This window comes from Temnothorax nylanderi, unplaced genomic scaffold, assembly GCF_030848795.1.
Source record: "Temnothorax nylanderi isolate EJ_2023f unplaced genomic scaffold, tnyl_v1.0 TNYL_tig0041_pilon, whole genome shotgun sequence".
Lineage (NCBI taxonomy): Eukaryota > Metazoa > Arthropoda > Insecta > Hymenoptera > Formicidae > Temnothorax > Temnothorax nylanderi.
In genome coordinates, this window is record NW_027249103.1 from 689024 (window position 1) to 710935 (window position 21912).

The window sequence follows — 21912 nt, forward strand, 5'->3', positions numbered from 1 at the left end:
TCTTATACTATAAAAGTCCTTCCGATACACAAGTATTTGTACGAAGTGCTTCATTTGCATTTATTTTATTATATTGAAAAAGAAGAAAGGGAATAATGGAGAAGTAGATGTAAAGTGATAGGAATTTATGAAACACAACTTATTAATGTAATATATTTAGATAATTTTATATGGGGTTTTCAAGACGCTTTATTCGACAATTTATAGAAATATTGAAAATAACGTACTGCTCAGTAATTACGTACCTACAATCTAAAACAGAAATAATAACAACCACATCGCTATGCATGTAGAAGATCGTCATCGCTGTCCGATTGACACTGCGTAGGATCGGAAGCGTCGAGCAAAAGTCTAGCTTCCTCAGTGGTATCGACCTATGATGAAAAAGCAAGGTGTACATGTAGCATACATACGGTATTTTAATAAAGAAAAATTATGTAACATTATAAACGTTTTAAAGTAAGAAGAACGGAGCAAACGTACTCTACAATATTGGACACGACCTGAGCCTCTTCTGAAACTAAACAGGTTTGTCCAGGAATGACAGCACGCCCTTTCTACTGGATTTCGGAAATAAATTAAAGCGGCTAACACCGCGATCACAGTTAATACTACGCCAGCTACCGCTCCAGCTGTAAGCATAAATATTAATCATCATAATATTAATAATCATTATGGCGAAATAAACCGAGACAAATAGAAAGAAATGAATCAGTGCAAAAAGAAGAATTTGACAAATTCATTATTAAAGTGTAAAATAATGTTATTCTTTAATATTTTTCAACGTAAAATAATTCGACAAATGTTTGAAGATAAAGAGAAATTAACAATTTTATTTTGTTGTTTTCCTCAGTTATATAATAGAAATACTCTTATCACTTGCCTCGGCCTGTCCCACTAAATTCAACAGTAACGTCGCATTCGAAATCTAATTATAAAGAAAGATGTGGCTGTTTACCGTGACTAGGAGAAAATTGTTCCAAGAGAATCCTGGAGGACGATGCATCTTCCCGAGACACATCCCGAGAATTGGCATGTTTCACGCAGATCACTTCGGTGTGCCACTCGAATTCCGCGCTGCATTGCGACTCCTGGGTATCATGAGAAAGAAAAAAAAGAAAAGAGTGACACCAAGTCGGATATGAATTGGCAGCGTTTGCTTAATGTAAATTTTACATTAAATTAATTTACTCGGTGACTGCATCTGATAACTGTCCAGAGACTTAAACGCGTGACCGATATGACAATCTTATCCATCTCAGTTATAAATAAATGTTATATATGTATATTTTATACGACCGACGATATTCAAAAGCGTAATTACGGAGAAAAAAAACGGTACATCGAGCGAAACGCCGAGAAAGCGGGACGTTAAAATTTTTATTTCAAGATATGAAGAATTGTGAGGAACGAAACTTGTGGTTCTCAATATTTTTTAGGATCCTCACATTCAGTGTAAACTAAAAATAAAATAAGTCGTCATATATTTTAAAATTTTCTTGCACGATTTCAAATTGGACAATTTAAGATGATATAAGAAAAGCTGAACTTGATATCAATCAATATAACGTGAGAAATACAGGTGAAATAAAGGTCAACTTCATATTTTCTAATGGAACCCTAAATTCTGTAAGTTTGCCAAAGAGTAAAGACTTCTTGATGATTTTTGCATTTTTTAAAAAGTAATAAGACTTTTTAATATTTAAAGCCTGATCATCTTATACAAATATACATATGTATGTAACAATTTCATCGATGTTATATAATATACAAAAGATTTCAATGATAGGAATGATAATAAAAATATCATTAGCACCTGGCCCCTCTTCTATTGTCGCTATTCTTATCAAGCTCGCGTATTAATATTATCAAAATGCCGAATACATTTCGCATTTCATCGAATAGATAAGTGGTAACCGAATAAAAGAGTGCCAATCTAGAAAAGTCCACAGGCTAAAAAAGATTATTTAGAAGAAAAAGATGCAAAGTAGCATGATAAACGTATATTACATTAAAAAAGTAAAAAAAGATCCTCATTACACACAGAGATGTATAACACAGATACATATATTATACAGAGACAAAAAAATTGTTACACAAGTTTCTATCGTCCAGCGCTTGTAATTTCAACGACTGACGTGATGCGAGTGCGACTCCACACACATGATTCAGACATTTATGGCCCCGGGTGTACATCTGTTCTACATCTATTGCTGATAGTAGATAAAGAGAGACGGCGAGCGCGAACGAGACCGAGCGAGAGGAGGAACGGGAGGAGTACAAGTGGGACAAAGAGAGAATAAGAGGGGGTGGGGTTGGGCGGAAATAGGGGACACAGGGGGACAGGGGGACAGGTTGTTCACAATGAGCTGGAGTCAGTCCGGTGCCAGCCAGAGCATGCCAGAGTGCGCGGTCGTACGGTCGAATTGGTAGTGTCTCAGTGACAGCTCCGATGAGTCAAATCGGGATTCTCTACGTTGGGACCGTTCGCCAGCAGCCGCGGCGATCCTCCTCTACTTTCGGCATTTAGAATTTTGCCGCTGGCGAATTCGAAGAGACAGAGTGCCGTCAGAACAAATTCTCTTCCTTTTTTTTTTTTATATAATACAGAAAGATTGTGCGGAAGATCACGTGTCGCGCGCGTACGCGTATAATACGAGAGGTGTAGATACACGTACGCGCGTTTGTGATATTCGTTACTGGGTAACGATCTATTGTTGCCCAACAGAGGAAAAAACGGAAAAGGCGGCGGAAAGGGGCCCCCCCGCAAATGGTCGTAACGTAGCCCACCATATTGCGATTGGTGAGTAAACGACGCGCGCCTGCGGACGGACGGACGTATCGTTTCCGCGTAACCGGTTCAGGCACCGCCTCGCGCCTGACCGACCATCCCGGAGATCCGCATGCAGGATCGGATCCAGTCAATTTTGCTCGTAGCCGATAGATCTCCAGCTCAGACACTCCAGACAGCACAATGTCCAAAATCGGGACGTAAGACGTCTTCAAGACGTCCCGATTTTGGACATCGTGTCTCGCCTGGGAGCGATCTCGTTCGGAAAAAGAAAAAAAAAGGCGCGGGTGTTCCGCAACCGCTGACTAACAATATATTGCCGCCATATTGCTTGCGGATTCGCCAATCGAAATTCGTTTTCCAAGAACTAAGTGGTCAATAACGATCGAAATTCAACAACGTCGCATCGCCTGAATTCCTTATCGCAAAGGGAACATGTTTGCGCTTGCTCTTCTCTCCTCCTCCTCCCGCGCGCTTGATAGGCTGACATATATAGAAATTTGAAAATGCAAAGAAGAAAGATCTTCTATATTCTGAACCGCGTAAATTAATTACATTGAGGCAGATTTAGTTTTATTTGTATCTTTTGCGAAAATAAAAGTTTTAGACATAAGACGTTATTAAGACGTCTCTAAGACGTTTTATGTCCTAATTGTCTGGGAAATGGAAATAGAATAATTTAAATAGGAAATTTTATATTACACAGGTTCAATATTTTTATTTATAAATTCTATCAATTTTACACCTGTACAATTGATAGACTTCATAAATAAAAATATATATTTACACGTCGCTATTAATCGGGTTTAGCAACATCTTTTTTTTAACGAGGGGGAAACCTTATGTACATGAGAGCATCCTCGGGAAAGGACCAGGGGGTATATCGGATTCCTACCTTTAAAACCTCCCCGGACCTTTTTCGGGTGCATTGGTAAGGGTACCCCGGGAACCAACATTTGCATCACTTCCGGGAGGGTTTAGTAACATCGGTAGTTATTTTATTCTCATTCAAAGAAATCTTGAAATCTTAAAATCTTGATTTTGTCAGAGAAATACAGAAGATATACTTTTCATAATGTTATTTTGAGTTGCACAATTATAACAACTTATTTATGTTCATAGTCACCAATGGAGACTAACTTTAATCTCGTTGGGTAAGATTTACCTTTTACATCTTTTTTTTTTAATTTTAAGAATTAAAAAAAAGATAAAAGTAAGGTAAACCAAGATCAAAATTAATCTACGTTGGTGAAAATAGAAATTAGCGTTTTCACGTTTCCTTAAAACCGGACTTGTAAGTTTACCTTTCTTCGTCAAAGTGCAGAGTAATAACAATTATTATAAAGCCGGATTTAACTAAACATTTGTACGACATCTTACGCCAGTAATTATAACTACGGATGTTATTAAACCCGACTAATAGTAAATGTGTAAACATCGTCCCGTCTTTTCAGACAGATCAAGCGTACTGACGTACAACGCCTGAATATGGTGGGTAAGTCAGGCCCTGGCATGACGTAAACAACGTTCGTTCGTGTAGGCATGCACGCGCCAAGGACGATCCACACATAACTGGCGTTTCGTTGATCGAATCGTAGCCAAGCCATTTGGTATTCCCAAGGATCAGGATACACCGCTTTCTTTTCCTCTTTTTTTTTCCTACCGTCACGCGACGTTCGTCTATCTAATCGAGCCGTTTGGTATTACCAAGGATCAGGATATACCGCTTTCTTTTCCTCTTTTTTTTCCTACCGTCATGATATGTTCGTCTATCTAAAGTAAATCAACAAGGCCCGTAAGACCCGTTCTCCCCACAATCCCACCAAATCCCACAAGCTCGGTCGTCACCACTGGGTAATAACGTGCTCTTTGGGAATGTCCCAAAGTTGGGGAGCCCGGAGCCCCGACGACGCCGTTGTGGTTTTACAGCGCGTTTACACGTCCGGTGTTTATATTACGCGGGACATAATTGAAACATATCCAAGAAAGATACGCGACCAAGAAAGCGAGAGGACCAAAGGAGTCGCGTCGTATCGCGGGAATCGAGATATAATTGTAGCCTAATGAACTTTGGATCCGCGTGTCTATTTTTCTTTTTCCTCTATGTTGATAACTAATGTCAAATTGAAATGTTGGACAGTAAGTAAACTGTCGAATGTGTGAGAGCGTGTGCTCCAATAAGGATCTGCGATAAGAGGAAAAAGCGAAATTATATACGTCATGTTTGTAAAAAGAAAGGGTGGGATGTTTTATGTAATTTCGTATGCTTATGTGAAAACGAATGTATATATATATGTATGCACGGAGAATGGAAAATAGAAAGAGAGGAAGTGAAAAAATATCGCGGAGCGTGCAAAGATCACGTGTTATCATTAATATGATAGCACTTTTTACGCAGAAACTGCCCGCCGCGAACGCAGTTTGCGGGGACATATTCGATATAAATGACAATTCACGAGAATTTATCGGATTGGTTCATTTGCTGCGAAAACATCGATAATTTCTTTCTTAAGTCTCAGGGAAAGTCACTTTAAATATTTTTTAAGCAACAAATTGCGAAACATCCTTTTACGCAATTAGATAAAATAAAAGATTCGAAACTTTCCTCTCTTTCTCTTTCTTTCTAGGTAAAAGTTGAAACCAATAAGCATTTGATTAATAAATATCTCGAGAAACTACGTAGGCTTTATTTCCAACTTTACTCGAGCCAGCACGATGAATCTTTGGTCCAACACTTGCATGTGTAATTGATAAAGAAAATTAATCAGTAAAATCTGCGATTAAGTCTTGCCGATTTTGTGTTTATTTCTACCAATGTAGATTAATTTAAATCTCGTTTTATAACTTACTTTGCATCTTTTTCAAGTTCTAAAAATTAGAAAAAGATGAAAAGTAAATTAAACCGAAATTTAAGTTTTAATCGTCTTTTTTGTGTACCTCTGCAATCATCGCATCAGCCTTTAACATTTTTAAGAAATGTCGCAAATATCAGAAAGATCCATCAGAGTTACGATATTTAATGAATTCTAAGGAGTAGAAAAAGATAAAAGGTAAATTAAATCGAGATATTTAAGTTAATCTGTATTAATATATAGAGATGGACATTAGCCGTCTTTTTTGTACCTCTGCAATCATCGCTTCAGCCTTTAACATTCTTAAGAAATGTCGTCGTAAATGTCAGAAAGATCCGTCAGTCGTCAGAATTACGGAATTTAATGGATTCTAAGAAATAGAAAAAGATAAAAAGCAAATTAAATCGAGATTTTAGTTAATCTGCATTAATGTAGAAATGAATATTAGTCGTCTTTTTTATGTACCTCTGCAATCGTCGCCTCGGTCTTAACATTCTTAAGAAATGTCGTCGCAAATGTCAGAAAGACCCGTCAGAATCACGGAATTTGGATAAAATCTCGAGCGTGTTATTTGTTTGCGTTTAAATGCATGCGGTTTAACGAGTATTAATATCTTACCGGTTATCGTGTTTATCAGCGATACAGGCAAATTAGATTTTTCAAGTTTAACAGGGTGCTCTCGAACGGTGTAACAACGAACACGATCGAAGAAAAAACTCAATAGTTTTTGAATGAAAGATAATAGTAATCAATCACGCCGATAGCGTATCATTTTCGCATGTTCTTAATGCTATTTTCATACGATTACTTTAAGATATAGCCGAACAATAATGTGGCGCAATACGTATACATGGAAAAGAAAGAGTACATCCGGAGATATGTTAAAAACTTTCAGTGATTTTTCAAAATTATCTTCGACCCAAAAACTATTTCATATTTACGACATTAGTTAAACATTTGTACCAATTATGCATACCTCGTTACAAAACATTAAATAAATCAAAATTATCTATTCAATTTACATTAATATTTTGAACATAAAATAATAGATCTTCCTTTCTTTCTCTCTTTTGGAAAAATCTTGTGAGATATAGATCGTCATTATAATTGAAAAAATTCTTAAATCTCAAATTTTTTAATCTTGAAAAGTAAAATTCACGTATACTTGAATTTAATACAATGAATGAAGTTTTTGTTGTTCAGTTTTATTTCGAACCTGAATTTCGTAAGAATTAAAATCAAATTTCATTAAAATCAATCTTATTTTATATAATATACGAAAATTGCAAATGCGGCTATAATTATAAAATACTCAATTTAAAGGAGAATCTGTTTTTAAACAATTGGAGATTTTGGAACATCCTGTATATATCTCTGTTTATATCTCTGTTATATCTGTATACTTTTCGACCTTTATAAGCCTCAAAATAATTGATTCTCTCATTTCGGTTCGGATTAATTTCCATCGATAATTTAATGAATTAAACGATAGGTTTTTCCTCGTTGTAAAACTATTCTTTAACTATAATACTGCGAATAGATTATTTGCATAGATGGATAACGATTTACGTGAGTGTGGATTTACCTAATACCATACACCTTGTAACGCTAATGTTTTTTTTTACGAGAGGTATAAATAAAAAAAAAGTAACAGCGAATTACGAATTGCAAATAATTTGCGGTAAATTTCTAAGAAACAGGTTTATAATGATGCTGTTTTTTTTTTACCGTCCACAAGAGAGATACAAAACGATTGCTGCCAATTGAAGATAAATTATATACTACAAATAATAACAGCTTCGTGCCAGAAGTTTCCCCGTTTTTCTATCAGCTTCTGATTCAGATAAAATGCCACATTTTTTACAAAAAAAAATGGAAAAATATGCAATTTGTTGTTTGGTTCGCCATACGGTAGAATCCGATAAATATGTATAAGTATTTCGTTGAAAAATAAATATATCTTCATTGAGATCCCGGATTAGGGAAATACCAAGAATCATGATCTAGTCTTTTACTGTAATAGTTTCCGTTTGCAATTATCTCGTTTGTAACACATTAAGGCTTCCACGAATCTTACTAATAGGATCTTCTATCTACTGTCACAATGTAAATTTTATTTTTATTAAAAGCTTTAAAACTTCATTATTTGGAGTACATGAAAACGAAGCCCCAACGATCGTGTTTTTAATCATTCGGTGGATCGATCCTTTTGAAATTTATAGTTTTTATACGAGTCGTCGAGTAACTATCACAATATAATATTATAATTGTAGAATTTAAATCGAAGATCGAGCTGCAATACCTCATGAACTACAAGCGATTAAATTTTCATAATTAAATAAAAATACAGGTTTTTTTCGTTGCTATACTTTGCTATATATTTTTTTACGTATCACAATATCAAATAAAATAAAAAGTATATCCATAAATAAAATTTGATATAAAACAAAATATACGTTTTCTTATGTACAAGAGAAATTTATGTATGCCTGCATATGAATTCATATTTTAATTATAAATATAGATTTAAAAAAAATTTTATACAATATGAATGAATATATAAGAAAAAAATGTGTAATATATGAAAGTATTGCAACTATAAAAAAGTATAGCAACGAGCTTATCTCGAAAAAAGGAAGTGTTACACATATCTAAGCCACGATACTTCCGATTTTCATTGTTCTGCTTGATATTTGCAAGAGAATAAATTAATATTGAAAGAAAATAATATTAATAATTGTAATAAAATAATTGAAGGGTACAGAGGAAAAACGATCAAAGTCCACTTTTTATCGAAATTGATCTAATGCTATCTCGTGGCATTTTCAAAGAACTTTTAAAATTCTTATATGTTTTGATCAAGAACAGTTACAAGTCATTCGAAATAAGTCCGAAAGATGTACCACGCTAGGGAAAAACGATCATAATTCACGCGCTTGTGAAGGAAGAACCATCAGAGTCAGACGTAAACACTAACAAGGAGAACTTGGGGGCTGCGGAATTCGGTCTTACAACAATGGTATATACGAGGCTAAAATATTTTTTTGTTAGTAATTCTTGAATGGCTGGCGAATAGCCAATAATATTTTGGGTACACACTCAGAGAATCCCTTACAAACTGTTAACGTATGATTCATATCTGCGTTTCGCAGCCCGTAAGTTCTCCTTGTAAGTAAAAACACTATGCATTCCGATATTCACTGCCAGTATTTTTTTTTTTTTCAATAGTTTCCTAAGATATCTGATGTCTTGAAACTTAAAAATGCGTTTTTCTCGAAATTACTTCGGATGGACATTGATCGATTTTCCCCTGTACCCTTCACTGTAATAAAATAATTGTAATAAAATAATGTACAACAATAAAAAAGTGTGTTTATGTTTGTTTAAACAGATATCAGACTGAGGATCAGACTAAATACAAGATGATCACTCGTGAAGCATTTGCAATATTGGCTATTGCTCTGGGCAGCGTTTCCACTTTACATTGCCCAACAAATCAGTCGTGCATCTGTGCTCCGAGTGCCGATGGAGGAATCGAGATAAACTGTATAACGAAGAATGACTCCTCGTTCCTCGTGAACATTCAACAAGGCCAATTTATAAAAGTACGTCTCTACTAGTCACGAGCGTTTTGCATTTATTAAGACACAGTTACAGAGATCTATGCGAAAAATTAAATTATTCGTCCCCAACCATTCCAAGACCTTTATATTCAAAGACCGGGTGATTCAGAGCACCCATGTCAGCCTTTTCTTTATATGACGTGACAGGAAGTTATAGGAAAAAAATTTGCATTACTAATGGGCACCTAAAGTAATCGTTCGGTTCAGTTTGGCAGTTGGTTTGGCTGCCCTGTAATTTTGACGACATTCAAAAACGACTGGCACGAGTGTTCTGAATTACCCGGTGTACTCAAGAATTTAGAATAGACCACAAATTGATTCTTAGCCAGCAATATTATAAATTCTTTGTAGCTCATCATTCTTTTTAATATTTGATGGAATCTCTCATTCTTTAATCTTTCCTTTAATCAATCATTCCACAGAAACATAAATGTAAAATTTGAGAAAGAACATATAAATTTAGGAATATTCGTCATCTGATTATCTGATACTTATATTTTCTATTCTGTCCTCGGTTTTGAATTTTTTCAGAAAAATATTTGGAACTATAATACCGTTTTAAAATTTTAAAAAAACATAGAAAATCTCTACGTTATCCTAAGATATTTTCATAAATTTTTTATACTCTTTTTTTTAATGAATCAAATTTGCATCAGTGGGTGTTTTCTTTTTTACACAGATCGTATGCATTAACTCTCCGGAATGGTCAGATTTCCACTTGGACGTGTCGTCCTTGCCGGAATTTAAGACTATCAAAACGATGTTCTTCTCCAGGTGTGATTTACCGACTAACAACAGTTTAGGCAAAATCACGCAAACGCTAGGAATCACCGGCGTGGAAAAATTGGTCTTTCAATCGTACAAGAATTTGAGCTTCGCCCTGGTCAAGCATCATTTGGATGACTTCGAAAATTTGAAGTCTCTATCCTTAACGAGCAACAATGTGTCCTACGCAGATAAAGATCTATTAGCTGGTCTAATCAACTTAACGAACCTCAACTTGCGCGACAACAATTTACACCAAGTCACAGGATTTTTCAACTACACCCCCGGATTGCAGTTGCTCGAATTGGGCGACAATGCTCTGCAATCGATAGAACCAGGCACATTCGACAATCTGAAAAATCTGACGTTTCTCAATTTATGGAAAAATCATTTAACCGAGCCTCGATCGGGAATTTTCGACGAGCTCATCGCTCTCAAGAGCCTCGATCTCAATATGAATTACATGGTCAAGTTACCGGAAGACATCTTCGCGAAGCTCGAAAACCTCGAGGTTCTCAACTTGTCTCGAAACAATTTCACAAATTTACCGAAGAATCTGTTACAAAATAACACGAAACTACGCACTTTCACTCTGTTTGACAACAAGCGAAATATGACAACCTTGCCAGATGCATTTTTTGCTAATTTAACGAAACTGGAGGCGTTGAAACTGAAAAGGAACGGATTTGTCACGCTACCGGAAGATCTTTTCCGGGGATGTACTTCGCTAATTAATATCACTTTGGAACGAAACTATCTTCAAACCTTACCTAAATACATATTCCGGGATTTGAAGAAACTCAAAATTTTGGAATTGCATTTTAACGATCTTGAAAATTTGCCTGATTATATCTTCTTGAATACCGAGCATTTAGTAAAATTAGATTTATCAAAAAATCGAATTACTTCCATTTCCAAGTACGTTTAAATGACTGTTATTATACGAACGATAACAATTGCTTGTGTTTTTCATACTTTTATCAATAGATAATTCTTTGCAGTGACCTATTCAGTGGATTGCGCGCTTTGGAGGAACTAAATATACAAGAAAATCAGCTGATGACTATTTCCAACCAAGGTTTCAGTTCCTTAATACACTTGAAGATTGCAAATTTGTCCTACAATAATCTTACTTTACAAAGAAATTCTATTATTGATAAATCGCCTATTATTGATAAGTCGCCTTTTCACGATTGCTCGGATTTAGAGGAATTATATTTAGCCAATAACAGTATTTCGGAAATATTTAGTGACTGGATTGTAAGCGATGTACGACTCCGAAAATTGGATCTCAAATATAACAATATATCCTCTATTCAAGTAAGTAAAATTATCTGGAAAAAAAGCACCTCTAAAACTGACATAAATGCGACAGATAGATTTATAAGATATTTATAGACGATAATACTTGACGGTACTTTTTCTTTTCTAATTTCAGACTACAGATATGCAGTTTATATCGAGTAATATCAAAGTGGATTTGACTCACAATAAAATAAAGCATATCTTCTTACGCGATGCCGAATTCACAGTAATTGATACACAGGCTTCTCAAGACGCGATAATATTAGTAGATGATAATCCATTAGAATGCGATTGTCGATTGTACGACTTTCTGCGTTATATCGAGGGCAGAATGCATCCTAAAGTCCAAAATTATTTCCACATAATACCAGGAAATTTAACTTGCCAAAGCCCGGACGAGTTGAAGAATGTGCGCGTTACGGACTTGAATTCTAAAACATTCACGTGTGTGCTGAAGGAACCCAAAGTGTGTCCCGAAAAGTGCGACTGTTTTGTAAGACCCGAGGACAGAGCGTTCATATTCGATTGCTCTCACAAAAACTTGACTAGTGTGCCAAGCGATATGAAAAAGCCTGTCAATGGTTCCTTCCAATTCGATTTGAATTTCTCCGGCAATCGGTTAACTCGCATGCCAGATTTGAAAGCAATGGGATTTGAATCGGTGAGGAAACTTATTTTATCTCACAACGCCATTTCTGAAATTCCTCTGGACAGATTATCCAACACAATACAGGTGCGTAAATTTATCTTTTATATAGAATATTTGATTGATAAGAAAGAATTAAAAAATCTAGTAAAGGTATTCATAAGAATAGATTTAAAAAATTAATAAAATGCGCGGGTCAATCTTAATTTTTTCAGATTGTCTTGTAAAGTGATACACATAAAATAAAGGAAATAAAGGGGAAAAAAGATAGGATTGAGTTGCACTTCAGTTAAAATTTAACATCGAATTCTATTTCACAGGTCTTGGAGCTACATAACAACAACTTGTCAAGAATACATCCTGACGTGCTAAAATTCCTGAAACAATCTATGAATTTAACTCGATTAACGTTACACGAAAACCCGTGGGAATGCGATTGCGAAGCTAAGGATTTTCTAAGTTTCATTCAAGCGAAATTAGTGAATCTGACCGATCTGCATAAAGTGAGGTGTCCGGGAAGGAACATTTCCGTATCGGAAATGACCATGGATGATTTTTGCCCGTCGTACACGACAGTGATTATCGGCATTTGTATAGTAATATCTCTAGCGGGATTTCTTATCGGCATCTTTGGGCTACTCTATTACAAATACCAACAGCAAATTAAGGTGTGGCTTTTCGCGCATCAGTGGTGCTTATGGTTCGTAACGGAAGAGGAGTTAGATAAGGAAAAATTGTACGACGCATTCGTGAGCTTCTCGCACAAGGACCACGACTTCGTCGTGGACGAACTGGTGACCAAGTTGGAAAACGGTCCGACGCCGTTCAAGCTCTGCCTTCACTATCGGGATTTTCTACCGGGCGAATGGATCCCGGCGAATATCGCCAGCGCCGTAGAAAATTCCAGACGGACGATAGTAGTGCTGTCGCCGAACTTCCTGAAGAGCGTCTGGGGAAGGATGGAATTTCGTGCCGCCCACAGTCAAGCGTTGAGCGAAGGTCGAGCGCGAGTGATATTAATCTTGTGCGGCGACATCGGCCCTACCGACGACCTGGACCCAGAACTGAAGGCGTACTTAAGCATGAACACGTATGTCGAATGGGGAGATCCCTGGTTTTGGGACAAATTGAGATACGCGCTGCCGCATCAGCCTAAACCCGCGAGAAACAGCATCGCCGGGAAGAAAATCTTCGAGAATCACCAACTGTACATTCAAACGAACGGGGAAAAGAAGGAGCTCTATCCGATTGGACTTCCTGAGACTCCACCGATCACTACGCCGCCGGCCGACGCGCTTAAAAAGTTCACGTGTGATAAAGAGTCGGAGGTACAATTGATTTCGAATGGGTACCCGCGGGAGTCGTGTAAGTTGAATGGAAACATAGCGATCATTCTCTCACCCGAACATTTAATGAAACGCGACAATGAAGAATGTCTTGTCTGATAGCACGAAGGTAGATGTATCCATGAAAAATAGTAACTAGTAATCATTTATAGGTCCGTCTTTGATATGTGCAATATCAAGAGCCACGCAAGAACATTTTGATATTTTTTTTTATTTTTTTTTAAGAAGGCTTGATCTTAATTTAGAATCTTCAATGAAAACAATTAAGGATACAAACTTAAGAAAACAAAAAAAAACAAGCAGGAAAAATGAGTGATGAGCAACTGACTGATGTTAGATTAAACTCACTATAGATATGTAACTATTATTATAATTTATCGACTTTTTATCGATTCCTATAAAATTAAATAATTTTCAGGAATAACTCATTTAAGTAACTTAGATAAAATATTACTTTATATATATTTTGAACATTTACTATATTGCTATCGATATTTAAGTTTTCGGGGAATATCTAAGAATATTTCGCTTAATCATAAGAAATACGTACTTGAATTCAAGTACTTCCTGCGGGTCATATGAGATTCCAGAATAAAATTTTTGTAACTTGTTACAAATTATAGCTTTGATTATGTGAATACTACATAATATTATCAAATGTTTAGTCCTCTCGTAAATATGTCATTTTGAAATGCATCTTTAATGGTGTAGTTTTTCGTGCAATATTGTAAGCTTTATTGTAAGGTACAGTTTAATAACTTTTATAAGAAAATACTCAAGGGTTATTTTATGTATTGTGATGCACTTAAGTCATAAAATATACCTGTGTATATAATGCAATAATATTATAATGAAAAAATAGTTTATATGATATATATAGGTTTATACGTAATATAGATATATATTTTTATATAATAATTTATATAAGGTGTTTCCTATAACTTTATTAGCATCAACGTTTAAAAACGCATTATTTTATCAATTTTTATTAAATATTGATATAATAGGAATGGGATACATCCTGTATAAGTTAAAGTTATTAAAACAGTACCTGATAAACAATTAATTTCACTTTGGAAAGTATTTTCATGCATTGATATGCAAATGCATTTAATACAAAGTGCCTTGATTTTTAGTGTATATTTTTTCATACCGCCATTTTTGGACCAATTTGACAGATGTTTGTTCTTACGAAAACTCAAAGCATGTGTATAATTTTTTTCCAATTATTTTATAAGAACTTAAAAGATTTACGTTATGATACGAAGATATGCAGAATTCGTGTTATAATAATCAACATATAAATATTGCAATTATAATCATCTTTGTATAGTTTGATATTATACTTGTATATAAAAAAATCTAAAACGTGCCGTATTATAAGCACATATTACACATAAAAATTTTAAAACAAAATATGCAGAGTGAATCATAGATATGTACATTATATATGTGATGCGTGTATATGTGTATATATACATAGATTTATAAAACAAGACTTAATTGTATATATTAAATCTTCGAATTTGTAAGAAATAATGTTTTTGCTAGACATTCGTGTTAGGGAATTATATCTAAATTGTCTAGAAGAAAACTTCGAAATGTCACGCATAATTATTAATATAGAAGGAAAAATTCAAAAATAAGCTTAAATTAAATGTATACAAATTTATTAATTTATGTTTTATTTATATGCTTGTATATATAAATAAAAATATTTATATATCTGTATATATAAATGAAAATATATATTACTTAAAGTATAAATTTTTATTTCTTATTTTTGAAAAATTTCCTTCGTAGTTTGTAGAAAAATATTCAATCAAATTTTATATATTTTTGACTTACCAATAATAGTTTCGGTGCACCGATGCCCATGGATTCGTTACATATAAATCTTACTTCGGACGTGTAAGAATCTGTTACAAGAAAAATGTAATTTTAAGACACAATGGAGAATTAATCACGAATACATTAATAAAACAAGAAATGTTTAACTTACTGTTGTTACATTTACTGCCATTTGAATATTTAAGTTTTACGTCGTCACGGCTGTAATCAAAAATCACACTTCCCCGCGATCCATAACCGTTGCCTTCGCGACATACAGCAGAACCGTTGCAATATTTCTCTCCGCCGCAAATATTTAAAGCATACTCCTTGCCTTGTCTGCTTTTCACCTAGTTTTAGTTTTACTTCTGATTAGCTTTTTCAAAGTGTTGATATTGTCAGCAGACATTATATGTATATGTGCATCATGTATTGTATGCAAAGAGATCTGTTAGCGATAGCTACAAAGCTGTCATCCACATTTTAAACTCACATAATGTATCTGTTGCTTCTTGTATAATAAAGAAAGATCATATTCATATGAAAGGAAACTATCCTTTATAGTACATGGCGCTGTCCAACCTCCCATCACTGCTCCACATGCTATACTTGTATTCCACTCAAATACATAAGTACAGTTAGCATAATGTTTATATACTGGAAGTCCCTGAAATATAAAAAACATGAAAATGTATTAAACTTTATAAAATAAACTAGACAGTATATAAATTTAAGTAGAATTTTAAGCTTATTACTAAAGACGTTAATTCTTTAATGATGAATAAAGCTACAACAAAATAATGACTTTCTTACAAATTCTTTCAACTGTAAAATTCGATCTCGAGTTAAAGAATAAATTTATCATTAAAATTCAGATTAAAACTCTTAGAAAGTTTCTGTTACCTGATTATTATTATCGCAAATAAATGTAAAATTTGAAGATATCGTTTTAGCTGGATTCTCGGGACATTGTGATCCATTGATATAACGTAACACTGTTCGTAGATCTTTATTTAATGTTGGATTGTCCTCAGGAAATCCTAAACTCTGTTAAATTATTTTAATGAAAATATGCACATATTGCAAGTTGCTATACGCTTCCAATTATTATGTCGGTAACTATTTAAATAACTCTGTACTCACGATTTCATTGGTATATTCATTCTTTGAATTTACCGAAACTTTACAAGCAGCACTACCATGTGCACATGTAATACCTTGAGTTGGAACTAACGGTCGGCATATATTTATGTGAAATTCTGTGCCGTTGGCTTTTATGATGTAATTATTTGTAGATTGTATAAGCGGAGTTAAGTTGATTTCATCGTCATTGTCGGTAGCACATTTAATCTAGACAAAAGAATAATCCTTTATGTATTCTGTCAAGAAGAGAAAAATCAGTGGCATGCACATAAATCGTGCCTACTTTTTTCTCACAAACTAAATCTGTATTCCAGTGTATGATAGTCTGACAAGGATATTCTTTCATGAGCAATGGCTGGTTGGGCGACCCTTGTGGCTCACACAAAAATCCGATAAGTGTATAGTGACGCATTCCATTTTCGCATAAATCCCCATCGGTATAATTCAAGTAGGGGCCACCTTGCTGCCATATCAGGTTTGTGTTAGCTTTTCCTAACGATGTACCACGTTTTGAATTACATACTCCTGCATGAAGAAATGATAATTGATAGGTAAGACTTAGATCCGTCACATAATCATAATATGTGTGATACAGTTTCATGATAAAGTATAGCACCTGTATTGGTTCCACATGTATTATCTGTGAGCGCACCGCAAACTCTGAATTTGTATTTTACACCGCTTGAATTTGTGACAGTAAAGTCTTTGTTCATTAGTGTTTGCAAGTTATATCTGTGTATTAAAAATGTATCAGTCAAATTATAAAATATATTCATATATTTATCAGTATTGATCATATAATACTAAGGAACTATTCTTACGTGAAATTAGTAACTGGATTCGTAACGATACATTTTCCTGCTGTTTTAGCACTATGATTACGCAGGGTCTCAACATCGCACGCTGCAGCAGTATACCATATCAATTGATAATGACACACTTCTCTTCCTCCAATGTATTCTGGGGGTCTCTGGTAACAACATTATGATATTCACGAAACATATTTCTTTTATACATACATGCATAATATATTTTGTTATTATCTGATGCTATACCGTAGCTTCCAAATTACATATAAATGTAATAGTCGTTTTAACGTGTGGAGTTGAAATATTTTGCACGCATAACGCACCATCCTGGTATTCTATTTGTAAACTTCCGTTCCTAAAGAAAGGAGGTTTTTGTACCTCTCCTAAACTTGAATCTCTACAACAAGGTAAAACAGAAAAAAATGTATCTTAAAAAAAAAGAGGTTTATAAAATTACTGTTATAGAAAAATTATACATTTGTATATATAACAAAACTAAATTATATATTTGTATTGCATTCAATTTTAATAAAAGATTTATTCTCGCCGATCTATTACACTTACTTATTAGGATTCTCAGGATCGTCCAAACAAACTCCAGATTTAACTGGACACGTAGTACCGTGATGTATTACATTTTGGCAGACATTTAAGATTATCTTGGGTGACTTTGTTTCATTTCTCATACGAATCACATAGTTTTCTGAAGCTCTTGTTAAAAGACTTAGATCGTAATGACGTCCAGCGTTGGCAACTGTACAATTTGTTTGGGTTCTAGTTACGCAAGCTAATGCTGTCTTCCATACTATGTGTAAGTTACACTGTTGGTCACCCTATAATATTTTCAAAATATTTCTATTATATATATCATCCGATCTAAACGTATCTAAGAGAAACTACTTACATGCGAAAAAAATTCAGGATACGAATTACTCTCCACGTCATAATCACAAAGCATAATAATCTTCATCGTATAATTGGTTCCACGTGGACAACTGTCACCAGTAAAGTTAAATAAAATTCTTCCATTTTTGTTATCTACATCCGGAGGAAACCTTCCTGCATGTACCAACAAAATTAATTGTAAAATAATGTCAAACTCACAGTACCTTGATAGATAAAATATTGTTTGGACCATAGAATATTACCTATTCCTTTCTCCGTGTTGTTTTTTATCAGACATATGGCATAACCATCTTGGTTATTGCATTTTTTAATTAACGGAGAACACAGTTGCATACGTATCATTTCATTGTCGTGCTCGATGATAATGTCTTCTTTATCAGATGACAACTTTGTTAAATTATATATAAGGTTTAACCTATGGTCAGGTACTTCACAATAAGTTGAAGGTGTGACAGTTAAAACCTACAATAAGAACGAAATATATAACTTTTCAGATTAACAAAAATTAATAACTTTGCGGATCAACAACCTAAAGTTAACTATTTCATCAAGAAAAATAAGGTGGCTAGTTGAGCAAATGTAAATAACAAAGCTTGGGGATCATTATTTCTGGACAAATTGCCTACTTGCGTCAAAATACGTAATAAATATGCAACGATAACGCGAGGCTAATATACTTAAAAAGGTAAACACAATTAACTATGCACTACGTACAGCCGAAGTGATAATAGCCGATAAAGAGCAAAGAAAGAGTAATCCTTTCAATTTTGACATCGTTCTAGAATCAGGTCTTGCCCATTACATTATTTATCGGAATGATTCGCGATGCGCAACATCAGGTGCAGAACGAAGATGAAAATCATCGATAAGTTCCGCTGACAATTTCGAATCAGATGATTCAGGATGCGATATGACACAGCTGACAGGCAGCGCACTAGGGAGGGGACATCGCCATGATCCTTTTTTCTTCTCTTCGAGAGCTTATTGTGCTGCCATCTCGTCACAGTCCCGTCAGAGAGAAGCCTGAAAGAGGCCATATCCCGGCCATCCCGGCCAATCCCGGGATTCGGGATTCCTGGGATCCCGGTCGGTCTTTTTCATGGGACGTCGAAACACTAGCGCCAGTACATCCATTTTCGAAATTGGTACTACGTAGCCACGTTCATTTTCCGACACTGCCGATAAAACATCATTTTGGCGCGCGTCCGTGCTACATCTGCAAATTGCGCGGTTTCATATCTGGGGCTCGATTCTTGAAATCATTCGCAAGAGAAGCGTATGCGCAAATGATGTTCTTACAGAAAAGTTGCAAGTCGATTGGCTGTCGCATAGCTTTTAACCAATCAACTTGCAACGTTTCTGTAAGAGCAGAATTTTCGCATACGTTTCTCTTGCGAATGAAATCAAGAATCGAGCCCCTGATAATGCACAATTTAGGCCCAGTTCAACAGTGGCCAGTTAGCTTAACTAGTAGTTAACTCTCACTCTGTCTCTTTCTAACCTCAAAGGTTAGAAAGAGAAGGAGAGTGAGAGTTAACTACTAGTTAAGCTAACTGGCCACTGTTGAACTGGGCCTTAATCTTATTTAATCTACTGGAACTATTATCAAGAAAAAGATATATATATAAGCAATATTTTTAAAGGTTGTCCTGCTTGTACCGAACGTCATTGCTATTAAATGCATTTTGGACTTTGCATTTTCTTATATCGATAAATATTAACTTATTTTACATATTTATATATTTATATGTTAAATATATCTAATAGTTCTCTCTCCCTCTCTCACTTTTTCTCTTTCCGACACTGCTGATAAAACATCATTTTGGTGCGCGTCCATGCTACATCTGCAAATTAATGTATATTATGTTTTATCGGCAGTGTCGGAAAATGAACGTGGCTACGTAGTACCGATTTCAAAAATGGATGTACTGGCGGTAGTGTACAGGCCTTTCTCTCTAGAGTCTCTGGTAAAATACAACTGCGCCGTTGATATGAAAACATATGAAAATACTGCAATGTATTTCGAAGGACAAGTGTAGTACCGCAATCGACGTACAGATTGATTACTTTGACGATAAGAAATCGTCTTGCCGTTGAGTGTTGTTAAGAAGTCGACTGATATACAGGCCAATAATTTATTCTTCGTGCATCGAGATAATATTAGTGTGGATATATCCGAGAAGCGGTCTATCGAGAGAAGATAATTTCTTAACCCGGTGTAATCTTTGATATTTCTTATTCCAATGGCACTGGCAGGACCCGATTTGCCGCAAGTTCCGAATCCTCTGAAATCAATACAGAAATATTTAACAGTCGCGTCGAAGCACGACCAGCGAGATGACGTTGTCAGTTATTGGTGTAAGTACATAATATACGATCTAAATCATGATTCTAAAAATTGTAGAAATATCTGGGTAATGACACGGTGAAAAAAAAACAAATGTATTTTCTAATTAAAAGTTTAACATGCCTTGTCTTTTATTTCTAAGAGAGACAAAGAGTTAATTAAAATTTACGTACAAAAAACAGGCCGCCTGTATGCTCTTCAAACTGGATTGAAGTTGTCCACCAAGACATCGGCGGAGACTAATTTTCTGTTGAAGTTGATGGACTGGTTGGAAGCAAGGAAGAAAGAACTGCACGACAATGAAGCTATTACTAACGACGTGGCCGCTCAAGCGCATTTAGAAAATTGGGCCATGAAGCTCTTTTTATATGCCGATAAGAACGATAGGGCTGCAAATTTTTCCAAGAATGTACTACAGAGCTTTTATACCGCTCAGATATTGTACGACGTGTTGACGCTGTTTGGAGAATTGAGCGTGGAAGCGGGACAAAATCGGAAGTACGCTCAATGGAAAGCAGCTTATCTCAACAATTGTTTCACAAATGGAGAAACTCCGGTGCCAGGGCCAATGAAAGAAGCAGATGATGATAGTACTTCTATTAATGCGTCGAATGACAACGATGGTAAATATTGGGCGTTTAGCCTCACAAATTTGTCAAATTCTAATGAACGTTTTATGATCATCAGATGAGCCCGAATCAAGTGTAAATCCTGGAAGTCCTAAGGATAATACTTCGCTAGACATACCGTCTGTTCCTGCAAATCCGCCAACTACAAGAATGCAGTTGTTTGACTCAAAAGATGTGGAGAAGTATAAAACAGAAAGTAAGTACTGTAATGTAAATTGATATTCACAAATGAGATAAAATGAATAAGTCTGGGAACACAATAATGTGAAATCATTTTATCTCGAACACAATACAATTTTGTAGGTGGTGCCAAGTTGACGGTTGAACAAATTAGCAAGGTTCAAAAAATGATCAAATGGGCAAGCAGTGCATTGGATTATGATGATGTAGCTACTTCTGTAATGAATCTTCGGAAAGCTCTGCATCTTTTAACTACTGGTCAGGAATCCGCATAGATGAAATGGATAGAAAATGCGTTCAGTAATGTCTTTACTTATAATTAATTATGTTGAATTTGATGCCTGTATCGCGCGTAATGCCCAGTAAAAGATATTTTATTAATATTTCACAACTTTTGGGTACGAATAATAGAAGATGAATAAGAGGCATGGTTACAATTAGCTAGTCAAATCAACCTCTGCATATGGTGCACTTAAATAAAAATAGAAATTGTTGCAGTGTTTTCCAGATTGTAACTATTGCTGTCCAAGATGAAAGATGTATAGTTAGAGTTTCATTATATTTATTGAAACTACTTTAAGAGTATTAATATTCATTTTAATAAAAGCTTTAGCATCGCTATTTTGTTTTCCAAATAATTTTTTAGATTATTATTAATGAGACATTTTTGCGAGAAATTATTGTTATTTTACTAAATAAATAATGAAAAATGAACATTTAAATGGTACAAATTAATTATT

The 21912-nt window shown here is 34.9% G+C and overlaps 3 protein-coding genes across 3 annotated transcripts; 2 read left to right on the plus strand and 1 right to left on the minus strand.

Moving 5' to 3' along the window:
- Nucleotides 1-139: 139 nt before the first annotated feature.
- On the minus strand, nt 140-19025 carry Lerp (lysosomal enzyme receptor protein). The gene is made up of 16 exons (XM_071704407.1): nt 18731-19025; nt 18259-18478; nt 18015-18169; nt 17675-17943; nt 17357-17507; nt 17123-17271; nt 16918-17033; nt 16585-16826; nt 16302-16508; nt 16062-16205; nt 15652-15825; nt 15331-15508; nt 15177-15247; nt 959-1091; nt 484-632; nt 140-374 (listed from the first exon to the last, which is right to left on the minus strand). Exons 1-16 carry the CDS (start codon nt 18788-18790, stop codon nt 282-284), a joined length of 2511 nt encoding a protein of 836 aa, XP_071560508.1. The 5' UTR covers nt 18791-19025; the 3' UTR covers nt 140-281.
- On the plus strand, nt 2396-15325 carry Tl (toll like receptor). The gene is made up of 6 exons (XM_071704406.1): nt 2396-2803; nt 9035-9248; nt 9946-10949; nt 11033-11351; nt 11470-12069; nt 12303-15325. The coding sequence occupies exons 2-6, from the start codon at nt 9066-9068 to the stop codon at nt 13425-13427; spliced, it is 3231 nt and encodes a 1076-aa protein (XP_071560507.1). The 5' UTR covers nt 2396-2803; nt 9035-9065; the 3' UTR covers nt 13428-15325.
- A 948-nt stretch (nt 19026-19973) lies between the features above and the next one.
- Nucleotides 19974-21886, plus strand: Vta1 (vesicle trafficking 1). The gene is made up of 4 exons (XM_071704421.1): nt 19974-20374; nt 20546-20986; nt 21051-21188; nt 21296-21886. The coding sequence occupies exons 1-4, from the start codon at nt 20260-20262 to the stop codon at nt 21445-21447; spliced, it is 846 nt and encodes a 281-aa protein (XP_071560522.1). The 5' UTR covers nt 19974-20259; the 3' UTR covers nt 21448-21886.
- The last annotated feature ends 26 nt before the right edge of the window (nt 21887-21912 follow it).